This window comes from Magallana gigas, chromosome 7, assembly GCF_963853765.1.
Source record: "Magallana gigas chromosome 7, xbMagGiga1.1, whole genome shotgun sequence".
Classification (NCBI taxonomy): Eukaryota; Metazoa; Mollusca; class Bivalvia; order Ostreida; family Ostreidae; genus Magallana; species Magallana gigas.
Genome location: NC_088859.1, coordinates 7,074,060 through 7,089,364, shown reverse-complemented (window position 1 = coordinate 7,089,364; position 15,305 = coordinate 7,074,060). Strand labels below are relative to the sequence as shown.

At 33.3% G+C, this 15,305-nt stretch overlaps 1 protein-coding gene across 2 annotated transcripts; it reads left to right on the top strand.

The window, feature by feature from the left end:
- The first annotated feature begins 74 nt into the window (after positions 1–74).
- On the top strand, positions 75–14,666 carry LOC105322554 (putative sodium-coupled neutral amino acid transporter 10). 2 transcript variants are annotated; one of them, XM_066065384.1, is made up of 16 exons: positions 75–229; positions 1,099–1,227; positions 1,641–1,758; positions 2,672–2,717; positions 2,827–2,920; positions 3,646–3,786; positions 4,199–4,320; positions 5,452–5,554; positions 5,791–5,973; positions 6,524–6,638; positions 6,928–7,046; positions 7,367–7,616; positions 8,214–8,347; positions 8,678–9,058; positions 11,920–12,023; positions 12,132–14,666. In XM_066065384.1, exons 2-16 carry the CDS (start codon positions 1,135–1,137, stop codon positions 12,790–12,792), a joined length of 2,664 nt encoding a protein of 887 aa, XP_065921456.1. In that variant the 5' UTR covers positions 75–229; positions 1,099–1,134; the 3' UTR covers positions 12,793–14,666. The 2 variants fall into 2 exon arrangements, with proteins under 2 accessions (XP_065921456.1, XP_065921457.1); XM_066065385.1 differs by having other exon boundaries at positions 76–229; positions 7,415–7,616.
- Positions 14,667–15,305: the final 639 nt, after the last annotated feature.

Sequence of the window (15,305 nt, the reverse complement as noted above, 5' to 3'; positions counted from 1 at the left end):
TGGTTAAATCGTTCTATGATTAACTCTTGAAGCTAATCAAATCGGGCTCGAACTTCACATGTTTGTTTACATCACACGTTGCACCCAATTTGTCAAGGATGAGAGAATTGGAATCTGCGACTACCTATTAAAACGCAATGCTTTAAAATTTAACATCAAAATAGGTGTATAAATGTGTAACATTATATGGATATAACTCAAAACAGCGCAACTTTTACATTTTAATCAGGTAAATAATTTTAAAATGCTTGTCTTAAAATTAAATCATTTAACGATTTTAGAATGAACTTAAACAGAATCAGTCATGATTCAATTCCTCAATGGATTTACACTTCATTCATTTTTTATAGCAAAGAGAATGCCAATATCTAAATTTAGATCCTCAGTCCATTTTCTGAGAGTAACGCACACTATATTTTCAATTGTGCATGGCATCTCTGAAAATCTAATCTTAAAAAATTGAATCTGAACTCTATCCATCAGCACTAGACAAATAAATTAGGGTAATCAGAGGCCACGCCAAAAGGCTATTGACTTTGCTTTACTTGCATTGGTCAGTAATTTAGCTACAATTCCGACGCAACCACAGTCAGGTGAGAATGGATCATACATGTTCATCCTGATTGAAGGCTTTGTAAATTTATTATCAAGTATATGATGAATTTGATGAGTCAGTCAACTGATTGTACCATGAGAGTGAGGGGTTTGAACCCTTAATATCAGATTTAAAACACAATACAACACTGACATTAAAGCTGTCACATTCCATATATACATTTTATAGGCAAAAGCCAGTCAGGATGTGCTTGGTCATAACATTTTGATGTACTAAAAATACTGGTATAACAAGCAAATTTTTTTTCTGCATGCTTTGTTACATTTAGAGCTGTTAGGGTTTATTTGATTGGCGAAATGTTTTTGTTTATAAGAGATAGATATATTACAAAACCAAAGTTGGTAAATACATAACAGAGATGATTGTATCATTTTTCACAGAGCATGTCTTTAATGAGTATATAATTGTTCATATGTGGAAGTTACATACTGGAGTTGGAAAATGAAAAGTATGTTTATAACAGAGGATTTTATTTGTTGTAGATGAAGTAACAGATAAAGACATAGAAATAGTTCACCATGGGGAGTCAGGCCAACTGGCCCCATGTCCTGAACCTGGGGAACAGCATCATAGGGGTCACAGTGCTGGCCATGCCATTTTGTTTCCAACAGGTTAGTGTTACCAACTTTATTTACTGAGACTCTTTATTAGAAACCATAGAGGCAATTTAGATGTACTTATGCATTTTTAGCTTGCTTTCCATGGTTTGTTATCCATTACTTGCACAGTATTGATATTCTTGAAGAACAAAGTTAGAATCAGACTGACGACCTTGTATTATTTGTGAAAGCTTATATGTTAGTTATAGAATTATTATGTAGATCATATGTAACAACAAATATAGACACAATGAATAGAGAAGATTAAAGACAAGTTTGTCAACAATAAATAGGAGAGATAAAACCAAAATTATGTAGTGGACATTAAAGCTGAGATCTTTTGTAAATTACATTTTATTTATCTTAATAGATATGTACATGTAATTGTAATTGTGTCATGTTCATTGTTGACTGCTGTTTTCCAGTGTGGTGTAATACTAGGTTCCTTGGTGCTGTTCTTCTGCACATGGTTAACCCTGGTGTCGTGTAAACTTCTCATCACGGCTGGAATCTCCTCCAGGAAAAGATCATATGGATTTTTAGGTAAAATCCCATAAAATTCCTTCACAACAGGTTATTTTGTGGTTACTGATATAATTTTTTTTTTTTTTTAGAAATTTGCCAAAATCTTTAAATCCTATCACAAAAATACAAAAAAGACAGACAGACACACATATAATTGCCCATGTTAGATAAACCTCTTCACCTTTGTATGATTGTATACCATGGTTTTTTCATGTGCATCATTTTTCACTGATAATTTGAAACCCTCCCTAGATAGGCTCCAACAATACAAATAGTTGTAAACATTCCTTACTTAAAGGGGCATGGTCACGATTTTGGTCAAAAATTATTTTTTCGATTTTAGTGTTTAAAATGCATGCTTCAGTAAAGCATTTTTAATAGGCAACCAAAATTTGAGTGTCATTTGATGAGTTATAAGCGAGTTACAAAGCTTACAATTCTTCGCTATGTAAACAAAGCGTTTGTTAACATTTTGAATGTTGAAGTGAAAATTCCAGTTTTAGACCTAAAATAAATGTATTAATTGTTAGGAACTGTTTATTTATGCTTTAAATGAATAATAAGATAGACAAACCAGCTTTAAAAAGATTTTTTACTGATATATTGAACCTATGTAAACAAAAAACAGGGCACGAGCCTTGTTTACATGACGAAGAATTTTGAGTCCTGTATCTTGCTTAAAACTCAACCACTGGCACCCAAATTTCATTTGATTATTAGAAATGCATTCCTAAAGCATTGCAAATACATGTAATAAAAACAGAAAAATAAAATTTGACCAAAATCGTGACCATACCCCTTTAAGCTCAACCTTAAAATTCACTTTAAATTAGTGTTCTGCTATTGATGATAAACTACATTACATGTGATAGGTGAACTCAATTAAAATAAGAAGAAATCAAGTCTATAGTTGTTGTTTTCAATTTTACAGCACAGTATACCCATGGGGCCCCTGGCAAGTTAGCTGTTGAGATAGGGTAAGACATGATCAATGCATCATATGTTGCGTAATGCTAGTCTCTTTCGTGTTCATTGTTGTTGTTTCTGTTGTGTAGATGCACCTTAGATGAACTTTTCTGATTGCAGAATGATAGGGTTACAGATTGGAACTCTGATAGCTCAGGTGGTCATTATAGGAGATCTCGGCCCAGCCATCATCTCCAAGTGGACGGGACTACCGGTATCTGATGATCAATGTTCTAATTAATATGGTCTATTTTGATTTGAGTTTCTTGAGGACATTTTACATTCAGCAACTGTTGTAAGCAGCTGCCATTCTAGATCAATACTTGATTTCTATTTTGATCATCTGAGTCACAAAGGTGATTCAAATGCCATGTTTCTCATTCACCGTAAACTTTTTTGAAAATTTTTAACTTCTCTAAAGCTACTGCACCTGCCAATTTTCAATAATTTTCAAAGTTAACAGGGTAATATTATTTTGTGAAATTCATGATGCCCAGCTTCCAAAGGCCTGCATGATGATAGACATTATTTAAAAAAAGATTGATGCTGTCTTTAATACTCTGTTCTAGATCATGAGCATCTAGGAGACACATTGTCAATGAGTGCATTGTTATGATGAGCAGTTAAGAAAAAGCTTAAACTATCTTCTCTGCATCTAGCAGGCAAAAATAGCCCCTAGTTGTTATTAGCAAGGGAATTCTTTTAAAATGTGTGAGATTATTGACCCTTGGGTCAGGGTATCTCTACCCCTAACCACTACCACCCCCATCCTATTCCTATATTATGCAAGTATTCGATTGCTACTAGTATCCAATTGATTTTCTAGATTAACTCTTGTTGAATTCACTTGTAAATTTTATGCAATAATACATGTATAATATCTACACTACATATATTTCATGAACTACTTTTCACTATGTGTGGATCTTGCTGTTGTAGAATACAAACAACCTGCGTACTGCCCTGATCGTGCTGGCGTGTACCTGTATAGGACTGCCCCTGGGTCTCCTCCGTAACCTGAACACCGTCAGCAGGGCCAGCACCTTCTGTATCTGCTTCTACTCTGTGTTCGTGGTCTATGTAAGTGTGAATCTTGTCAGCCACAATAGGTTACTTTCATATTGTAGTCATGTACTGCTCAACCTACTTATGCAAACGTGTTACATTTATTTTAGCATGTAGGATATTTTGTGGAAATTGACTTTTCAACTAGCGTTGGTTTGAATTAGTGTATTTCTGAATGTTCTTATTATATACATAATTATATGCATGAAAGTGATGTACCTGATTAAGAAGAACCTGCTTTGACCTTAAAGTACAAAAAAGAATAAACAGCTAAATGTAATATGTTTACAGTACTTATTCTATGCTAGACTACTAAAAAAACTTACTATTGTGAGATTTAAAGTAACTTAATGATATTCATCTAAGGAACAAATCATGACAGAGAAAGAGAAGCTGTGACATTTCTTTGTAAATTGATTTTGTTTAGGTTATGGGGTTGGCTCTTCCCAATCTGAAGGCAGGAAACTGGTTTCAGAATGTCAATCTGTGGAGAGTGGATGGGCTGTTTAAGTGCTTACCTATATTTTCATTTGCTTTTGGATGTCAAACGTAAGTATGATTAATTTGTACATGTATAAAAATCAGCCCCCTTTTGTTAGTTTCAACTAGACCAGGTGCTTTTAATTTTTCTTTCATTAAAAACAGATTCCTCCACTTATTTTGAAATCGCTTATTTTGAAATTCCGCTTATTTTGAAATAGAAATAAATCCCCTGATTTTGCCTCTCATTTTCTTTGCTTTGATTTAACGGATATAATGAGATCGGCTATTTTGAAATATCGCTTATATTGAAGCCACTGATCAGTCCCCATAGATGATAATTAGTTGTTTTTATAACGGTTATATTGAAGTACTCCCTGATCGCTTTCGTCACGGTTGGTAACAGTAATTATGCCAGACTGACCGGTTGATATACAAAGGTGTGAATTGATAAGTTCTCATAGTGTGTGTTTTTATACTTCTTTTAAAATGTAAAATTTATTCCCTATTGAATTTTTTGTTTTTACACATACGGATGTATTGAGGCTAGACGTAATATGGAAACCCCAAGGAAAAGAAAAACATTATCTTCGGACACTATAATTACGAACAAGTTATGGCTATTGATAAAAGGACAAAGCCTAAATACGAAATAGCGAGGGAATTTGAGATTCACCCGAGTACACTTACAATGATGAACAAGCAGTGTTCAGCAGTATTTGAAGCGTTTGAGTCTGGTGATTTCTCTCTAAAACGTTTAAGAATGCGATCGGAGATTATGATGAGATTTAAGATAGTCACAAAATAAAACTTACAAAACTTACGGATATAATTTTAATCAAAATTTCAAGGACTAATATTCCATGTAATCTGTTCACTGTAATAGATAAATGATGACCAAATAATTTGTTCGGGTTTGGTTTTCAATGCTTACATCTGGATTGAACTTTCAAAAATGGCGGCTTCACATCAGTTAATTCCACTTATATTGAAATATGGATATATTGAAATAATTTGCATGGTCCCCTGAATTTCAATATATCCTGAGTAGGCTGTATCTGTACCTGTTATTTAAATGGCCTTTGTGTCTCTGGTTTTTATTCCACTTTTATTATGATCTACAGACAATAGTTTTTTCTGTAAATGCTCTGCCTGAGCTATCTTTGTTTTGATTCTCCTTGTTGTGTTTATGTTCTACAGACAGCTGTTCATTCTGTACGATGCACTCCCTGAGCCCTCACTGAAGGAGATCAGCTCCATTGTCAGTAGTGCTGTCAACATGTGCATGGTTGCTTACTTATTGGTAAACTAGTAGACTTTTTTTGTGAATAAAGCATAACACGATTTGAACAGTATATCTTAACATTAGTCTTAATAGATGTCTTTACTCTCGTAATTTCATAAAAAAAAAAAGCCAGACCTCTACGTTACTGCATAGATATAATTTGATTTAATAAGACTGTTTACGATAAAGATGATACATGTACATTTGGATATAGAGTCCAGTCTCTGTGAGTTGGAATGGTGTTTGCCTTGTAGGTGGGATTCTTTGGCTACGTAGCATTCTGTGATACGACGATCGGTGGGGACGTCATCACTCAGTTCTCCGAGACGCTTGTGGTGGACATCATTCAGATTCTGTTTGTTCTCTCCATCGTTGTCACTTTCCCCCTCATCATCTATCCATGTCGGGGGAGCTTCTACACCCTGCTGTTTGCTCAGGTCAGTTTGATATAAATGCTGATGATTCCTAGTAAAACAGGAGGAATTACTGGTATATACACTGTAATATGTAAAATCTCAAGAACCATCCCTTGCAGATTTCAAACCTCGCTTTATTATTTCTGACAGTTGTGAACTACTAGTAAAATTATAACAATAAGTTGATGCTTACAAAACAATGAAATTTTGCAATGAAGTACCTGTATTTGCATAGAATAAAATCTACAGAACCTAAATTGTGACTAATGAGTATGACTTGTGATTTCTGAAATGCCACTCTCTCTCTCTCTCTCTCTAAAAAGATTTATGTTGTTCTTTGGCAATTTTTAAACTTAAATATTTGTAACTATGACAATCACATATTTCTGTTACATATTAAAATATGCTTTATTTATTAGGGACATTGCTCATAAATGAACACAAAAATTTCATTGTTTTGATAATAAGAAATTCATTTCATAAATGCCTTGCCATTTCTAACTCTAAATTTTTTTCTAAATGTTAATTTCATATACCAGTAATGAAACAAATTATTTAATGATTTTTACAGAAGCCAAAGCACGAGGATATAGAGTCTCGGCCCATTATTCCAGAAATTCATTTCAAAGTCATCACTATTTTTATCGTTTTGTTTTCTATGGTGGTAGGAATTCTAGTTCCCAATGGTAAGGAATTTATCGTATTTGTAAAAATTAAAGTGAACACAACATGCTTTATAGGCTCATATTATGTAAAGAAAACTTGGAACAATTTGCACAATCATCAGGATAATCTATATAAGTTATACTCAATAATGCTTTTGAATAGATTTGTGGTCAGATTGCGTTTTGATATCAAGCTGTGCAATTTGTATGATTTGCATTAGACATTGCAGCTTATAATATACGTAATGAGTTACATGCAAGTTATAAGCTGGCGTAATTTTGTTTTTGATTGAAAGTTTCCTGATTACAGTGGAGTTTGTACTAGCCATGAATGGAGCCACTATGGGGACGTTGATTTGTTATATATTCCCTGCCGTTTTCTTCCTGAGAGTCATGACAGCCTCATCTGAGAAAAAGAATGTGGCTCAGGTGAACTTTCTTTCTTTGTTGATATCTCCAGAAAATATATGCTTGTAATTGACTTATAATGTTGTGTACAAATTGACATTCAAAAATATTTTTTTATTATAGTTTTCAATGTATGCAACATTTAAATACATGTAAAGGTAGTGCTATGAGAGTTTCAATTTATTTTTACACTGAAGAGCTTTTGATAAGTATCCTATGAAAGGCAGTTCTTAATCAGTTTCCAATGAAAGGCAGTATTTGTAAGACTGAAAAGTTCTGTACTTGTCAATACTTTTGATTTAAGCATACAATATGTATTTTAAGAATTTTTTTACTTTCAGTTTGTGTTCATTGTTGGAGTTAAAATTATGAATGTTTTTTACTTTCAGTTTGTGTTCATTGTTGGAGTTACGATTATGGTTCTTTGTACTTACACAACCCTGAACTCCCAGGACCATGTCCAGCCAAAGCCATTAGTGGTAGAGAAACTCCCTGTTACACAAAAACCAGAGAGTAAACCGGTGGAGAAAATAATCAAGGATGAAAAAAATGCCTTGCGTGAGGACAAGAAGAGAATCATGGACCAAAAAGGTATGTGCACTAAATAATGTGTGTTCTGAAAGGTGTGTTTAAAAGTATGAGGAAATGAAGAATCATTTATTATGGAAAATGTGCAGTTCATGTACATACATGGCATGGTTTGGTCTATCAATAGTAAAATATTGAAACTTAACATATTATCTCTGATGTACATGTACATACACTGTACATGACTATGTCTTATACTTATGTCTATCCAAGTTATTTAAAGTAAAGTACATATACATGATCATGCACAAATCTACCGGTACATGCATGTAATATTAAGGTATAAACATAGATAATATGTGCCATAAGTATTTTAAAGTCTTAATTAATTCACTATCTGCTGTCTCAATTTACTCCTTTTGGGTTATTTTTTCAACTTGTATTTTAAATAGAATATCACAGTTCAAAACTCTAAACACAATCATGTCTTATGGTAAAGAAAAATAATAAAGTTTTAATGTAACTGTTCATCAATTTTTCTTTATGAAAGCTTGTTATGGGGATATGACAATAAACAATCTATGAAATTAAATATAATGAAAATCATTATTGTACCATTACATCTATGACTTTATACGCATTTCATTGTTTAAATTTTAGAAAAAGATAAAAGAGTGGAACAACCTGACAAAGAGAGCAAAATAAAGCCCCCGTCGGAGGATGACAAGCGACAGGAACCCCCTAATCCCCACCCCCCAGACAATGGGCCTGTCGCAGACAATGCTCCAGTAGAGGTGAGGCCAAAAATCAGACTCAGCATCAGTGTTTGTTTGAAGTTTAAGTGAATGTGTAAATTATTTAACTTGGTCAATTTTTTTGAGAATGTTATTTATTTATTTTTTTATATATAAGATATAAAGAGAAGAATGCATAAGGTTGGGTCGGATTAGTGCAAGCTGTGGTTATATAAGTAGATATAGATTCGATGCCATATACATGTACTATGTCACATACAATGTTAGCTAAATTTGCTCTATGATTTGAAAATGAGCGTATTGTCAACCATAGCTAGAATGAAGGACAGCTACATGTATCTGAAAACTTGAAATATTGTTAACTTCCAGGGAAATAACAGTCAGAAAGAAATTGTGAAAGAGAAGAAAACCACGAAACAGACAACCTCCAACATTAGTAGTAAAAATGTTAACAAGAAACTCAAACAAAAAAGCAAAGCCAAAGATGGAGAGGGACAAAAAAAATCTCCCCCTGACGAGAGAGTAAAAAGAGAGGAAGCAGATATTGAGGGGGCAGGTGAAGGTGAGAAAAAAGCTGAGGTCAAGGACACCCAGGCCGAGAAAGAAGCGGAGCAGAAACAGCAGGACTTGCTGGATGAGTTAAAGAAACAACAGGTAGAGCACAAGAAGCTGATCCAGGAGCAGAGAGAGATCCTGGAAGAGCTGAAGGAACACAAGCGAGCGGCGCACAAGGACGACGACGGCACAAAGGTCTGCAGAGATGTAGCTGCAGGACTGTAGCTCCCGGTCTGAAAAAATTCGGATGGACGACCTGGGAGCTACAGTGCCTCCCATAGTAAAAAACTGCAATTTACTGCGCACAAAAAAATGCGCTAGGTTTGGACTGATTAATCTCATTTACGAACACATTCTGTACAAATCTTTGTTCCAAAAAAATTCCTCGGACATTTTACTACAGATATTGTCACTTCACTTGCCTCTGATATTCTTTTAAACACCATCCCCAGCCCTGTAAATCAAAGTGGTGCAAGTTTGTTTACATTTAAAAATGGCGACTCTCGATCTCGACGTAAATTAACATACTTCATTTTCCGAGGTCGGTTATCATGTTAAAGAGAAAGTCTGAGGCAAGTAAAGTAACGATGTTTGTAGTAAATTTGCTGAAGAATTTAATGGTTGTAATTATTTTTGCAGAATTTGTGTGAAAATAAGGTTTATAAGTCCAAAACTAGCGCAATTTTTTGTGCGCCGTAAATTGCAGTTTTTTATTATGGTAGGCACTGTAGCTCCCAGGTCGTCTATCTGAATTTTTCAGACCTGGAGCTACAGTCCTGCAGCTAGGCAGAGACGGTGCTAACCAGCTCCAGTTCCTCTTGGACATTATTTGTTGTTGTAGCTGATCACTCAAAAGGGAAGGTGTCATAACACATTTTAATTTAATTTAATTTTAACACATTTTCATTATGCACAATACATTACTGGATTAGGCAGCAGGTACATGTGCTGCCCTTTTAAGCCATCAAACAATGTTGAGCTTTAATAAGAAAATCAAAAGGAATTTTTGAAGAACAATACTTGTATTTGAGGAAGAAATAAAACCTTTATTAAGTGAAGATCTTCAAATATTAGACAGACATAATAGTACATGGTAGGGCAGTGCATATAATGCCATTTTGAATAGCAAATGTCATATACCAGTGTTCCCCATTGCCAACTGATAAAGGAAATGCATTGAAACTCATTCATACTTTGCTTAGCTTTATATTTTGGTTAGATATCTTTGGGTTTTACATACTTGTGGATAAAGTGAAAATCACAGTTTCAAGGTTACCTAAATTTGTGGCCAATGATCTTATCAAATTCACTTGAATACAAAATGTAAGTAAAAATCGTATTTTATTAATGAACATTTCATTTGTGGTTCAAAATGAAATCCACGAAAAATGGTTTTCAAAGAATATTCAATTTGATGAAACCACAGTAAAAGATATGTATTTGATGGGGTTTTTTTTCAGTAAATGTAGGTGTACATGTATAATCAATTTTTTTTGTAGATTCAAATGGAATTATCATTAAATAAGTATGCAAATACTGTATTTATTATTGATAAGCAATCTCTGGGTGATTCATTCTTTTAGCTGAACACAGTTTTCATGCCCAACATGTACATGTATTAAGAGTTATGAAGTCAAGACTACCATAATTACCTCATGATCAATCTTCTGTACTGTCTTTTATCTTTCTACATGTTAGATAATGGGACCAAACACACATTGTATTATATATCGTGTTAGTCTGTTGCAATAATCATCCATACTTAATAACCACTCTCCATATAAATATTTTTGTTGTTCTTTGACAATTTTTAAACTTTTGTATTTGTAACTATTACGATCACATATTTTGGTGACATAAATTTGCTGTATTTATTAGGGATACTGCATATAAATGGAATTAAAATTTTCATCGTTTTAATAATTGGCAGTTCATTTCATAAGTGCCTTGCCATATCTAACACTAATTTTATTTTCAAATGTTAATTTGAAATAATTATTATTATACTTTCATGTTAAATACTGAAAATGTGATTGGTTTAGCTGCAGCTGATAATCTGTTCTATTACCCTCAGCGTTAGAAACGCACTTGGCAAAGGGTAACACTATATAAATAGTGCCTGTTTGGGAGGGTAACAGTTGAAATTGACACCCCGAGGAAACCATTGTCAACTGACGCGAAGCACTTAGCAACGGGTAACACAACGAATTGTTACATGCGCGTACGGTTCGCCGTGGAATTCACGTCATTTCTATATAAAATCGGTAAAAAAAATCTCTAAAATTAAGACATTCAGTATAATAAAATAAATAGTGCCTGTTTGGGAGGGTAACAGTTGAAATTGACACCCCTCGAAAACCATTGTCAACCTCTGCTTCGCGTCGGTTGACAATGGTTTCCTCGGGGTGTCAATTTCAACTGTTACCCTCCCAAACAGGCACTATTTATATAGTGTTACCCTTTGCCAAGTGCGTTTCTAACACTCAGGGTAATAGAACGGATTATCAACTGCGTCTAAACCAATCAGATTTCAGTATTTAACATGAAAGTATAATAAAATATATTGTTACATGTGCGTAAATTATGCGCGTACAGTTCATCATTTCTATAGAAAACCATTAAAATTAAGACATTCAGTATAATAAAATAAATAGTGCCTGTTTGGGAGGGTAACAGTTGAATTTGAGTTCATATTAACATTTTGAGGTGGGATATTCTTCATGATGTTTTTAATTTAATGTGCATGGATGGTATATACACCTAATAAAATAAGTACATACATGTATAATTGATTACCTGTAGAATTCAACATTTTTTTATCCTAGGTTTATAAGATTATGATTTTATTAAAAAAGAACAATTTTTAAAAATCTAAGGGAATAATCAATTTGATATTAATATTAATACATGTATTGATAAATTATTTTTAAACAAATTGAGAATTGAAATACAGTGAATATACAACCACTGTAAGGTTGTTCTTGTTTACTAATCATTTTACAATTATCATAAGAGTTTTAAGATGCACTTTGTAAATATTGTTTTTTCTTTATAAGATCCAGGCAATGGCTCCAGCAAATAATGGAGAAAATGTTGAAAATCAAAACAAGGGGCAACAACAGCAACAAGTAGTAAATCAACAACAAGGAGTGAATCAACAACAAGTAGTAAATCAACAACAAGGAGTGAATCAACAACAAGTAGTAAATCAACAACAAGTAGTAAATCAACAACAAGGAGTGAATCAACAACAAGGAGTGAATCAACAGCAGTTTCAGCAGAACCAACAGCAAGCACAAGGTCAACAACAACAAAATATACAAGGTCAGGGTCAGATAAATCAAGCTCAGATTCGACAACCCCAGCAAGGTAGTTTTCAAGGTCAAGGTCAATCTCAACAAGGCAATTTACAAGTTCAAGGTAATCAACCAATTCAACAAGAGAATTTACAAGGTCAAAGTCAGCTCAACCAAGGTCAGCAGTTCAACCAAAATGCCTTTAATCAACAAGTAAATCAAAATCTGCCAATGGATGGGAACCAGAATCAATTGGGACAAAATCAGGTGAATCAACAGCAACAACAAAATATTCAACAAGGACAGGGTCAGATCAATCAACAACAGGCATTCCAAAATTCAGCCCAAGAACAAGTGCAGCAGCAGCCACAACAAGTAGTTAATCAGAAACCTGATAATAACATAAATAACATCAACATTCCTGCTCAACAAAACATGTTACAGCAAGCACCTGCTGCTGTGAACAATGGAGGTTTGAAGAATTCTCAAAACGCTGACACCCAGAATCTAGGGGCAGCTCCTCAAGAGTCCAAAGTAGTGAACAGTGGTCCTGTGAAACAAGCTGCTGAAAAAGTTGAGAAATCAGACCCAAACAAAGGAAAGAAAGCAAAGCCCCAACATTCTGACATCTAAGGGAGAAAGACTTTCAAAGTGCCAAAGACTTCCACAATTAGATATCAAGAATAGGGGAGGTTACTCTTGTGATTTGTTGTGTTCGTAAATTGGATGATAATGTTCATTCCTTACGGTGCATTTTTGTATGTTTTGGAGTGTTACAATATTCAGAGCTTATTTTAGCTTACCCTCATGTGTGGTGTTATCAAACATGTGACTGGTTTTACAGCTGCAATCTATGGGCTTGTCTCATAGTTTAAGAATCATTACTTATGAAAAGAAGTCAAGCTTTACTTATTGTAACACATGATTTGAGGGATATTTAATAGGCATGTGCAATTTTTAACTTAAATATGTAAATAATGATTATGATATATTGCTACCGATAGTTTTGCTCAGTTTAACTTGGGAGGATTCTTGTAGGAAAATTAACATATTTAGTAATCATTAAATTAATTTTTTACCCTTATGTTAATAGAAGAAGTATTTATAACTTTTTTTGTCTGTATTTTGCTTATGTGAAATTTGTTGATAATGCAATGTAGACGTAATTGTTCACTGTCATAATGCCCAAATATATCATAAATATTGTTACAGTTCTGCTGTCATTATTCAGTATTTACTCTTCATTAATTTATGTGCTTTATTTAATTGCTAATATGTTAGGAATTAGTTATATTTTGATATACATCAGTAATGAATACTGGAACTACTGGTCCATTGAAGTCACATTCTGTTGTTGGTTGATCAGGGAAGGCAATATTATATGAAGGATATAAACATGTAGGATCATCTATGATTTGTGATGGGAGATGACTTTTTATCTTAAAAGTTCTGCTTTTTTTTCTATCTCAACACAGTGAGTGCATGGATATAACTCATATTTCATTGCAAATCAAGAACATTTTCCTTTTATTATGTCTCTGAGATGTAAGTAAACTAAAGTTTCAATAATTTGCTTACAATTCATTGTGATGTCAGTTACAGTGTGATATCATTGGTTTATTATTTATTATTCATTATTTCATGAGCGATATTTACTGTATATTTACCATACTTGATAATTTGTGCATTTAATTTGTTGATAAGTTGTTACAGATCAGTCAACAGTTTTGGGATTATTCATATGCAGTGTATATATGCATATTAAAATAGATCTAAATTGTTTGTTTTAAGCAGTGGGTGAATGAAATTTTCCTAATATTTAACCATTAATCCTGAATTGAATATTATGCTTTTAAAATTAAATTAAAGTCTCTAAAGCTACAGCTGTGTATGGAGACTGATCAGCACGTTTATTCACCAAGAATTCATGTATTTTTCTTACAAAGAGGAGCATGAAAATAATTTGCTATTACATTATGATGATTGATAGAAAAAAGCAATATACAAATATACCTGTACTATTTTTTTTTAATAATGCAGGGACTTAGTATGATAAGGATCAATTCTATCCTCCACAATAATTCTGCAATCAGGATGTTTTGAGTAACTATGTTAGATTGTTGTCATTTAGAAGAGAAGACGTGAGGTATGTATTTCATTGTTTGCAATCACAAGCAGAATATGACAAGAAAAATAATAAATTTTTATATTTCGGCATACTCTTAGAAGCAGATGATTGGCAAACTGAAAGAAAGTGTTGAATGAAATCAAATTTCCCTTTCCTGTGTCAAATTGAAAATTTGTTGAATTTTGAGGCTATGAGCATGAACATTTGTAGATTTAGAAGTTACGTATGAGTACAATCATACTTCATTCATTTACTTATACATATTAATAGTGCTCTTATAGTTAAGTGAGACTTCTCTTGTTGAATGTTGTTATCAATTTCTACTTGTTAGAAAGTTGATTTATTTTCAATGGAAAATAAATGTATTTTTTAAAAACAATCGTTTTTCGACATCTTTGCAATATTCATACAAATTGCAGTTTTCATCCTAAACTTGAAAAAAAAATATTGTTGATGCCAGCAATTACAAAAACTTGCAATCCTGTTTTGCATGTATTATTTACGTGCTAATTATTATAATTAGTTTGACTTAGACCAATCAGCTGGTACACCAGAAAATTAACACTGCCAACCTTGTATGGAAAAACTCTGTGGCGGATCTAAGAGGAGGGGGAGGTTTATTAGTACGAAATGTCGTATATTGTATCATTATAATCTACATGTATGTGTACCATTGTTCATTGGAGTTGAGATTGAAAGAAATGAATGAATGAGGTTCCTGGAATTGGTCCTTCCTTTTGGGTAATGAACAGATTCCATGATCAGTTTTGCCTACGCTTTCTAATCAATAACTGTAAATATGCAAGACTGGCCCGGGGGGATCTAACTTGGACCCGCTTTCCATAAGGATAAAAAATATATGTAGTTATATTCGGCATTCTATCTAATCAGAAGCAACTACAATACGCAAGAGTCAACTTATACAAGATTAATTAATACATTGAAAGAGATAATAGACCGAAAAGTCATGCTGATTATTAAAGAAACTAGAGTGGAGTGCGAAACCTCTCTAAAAAGG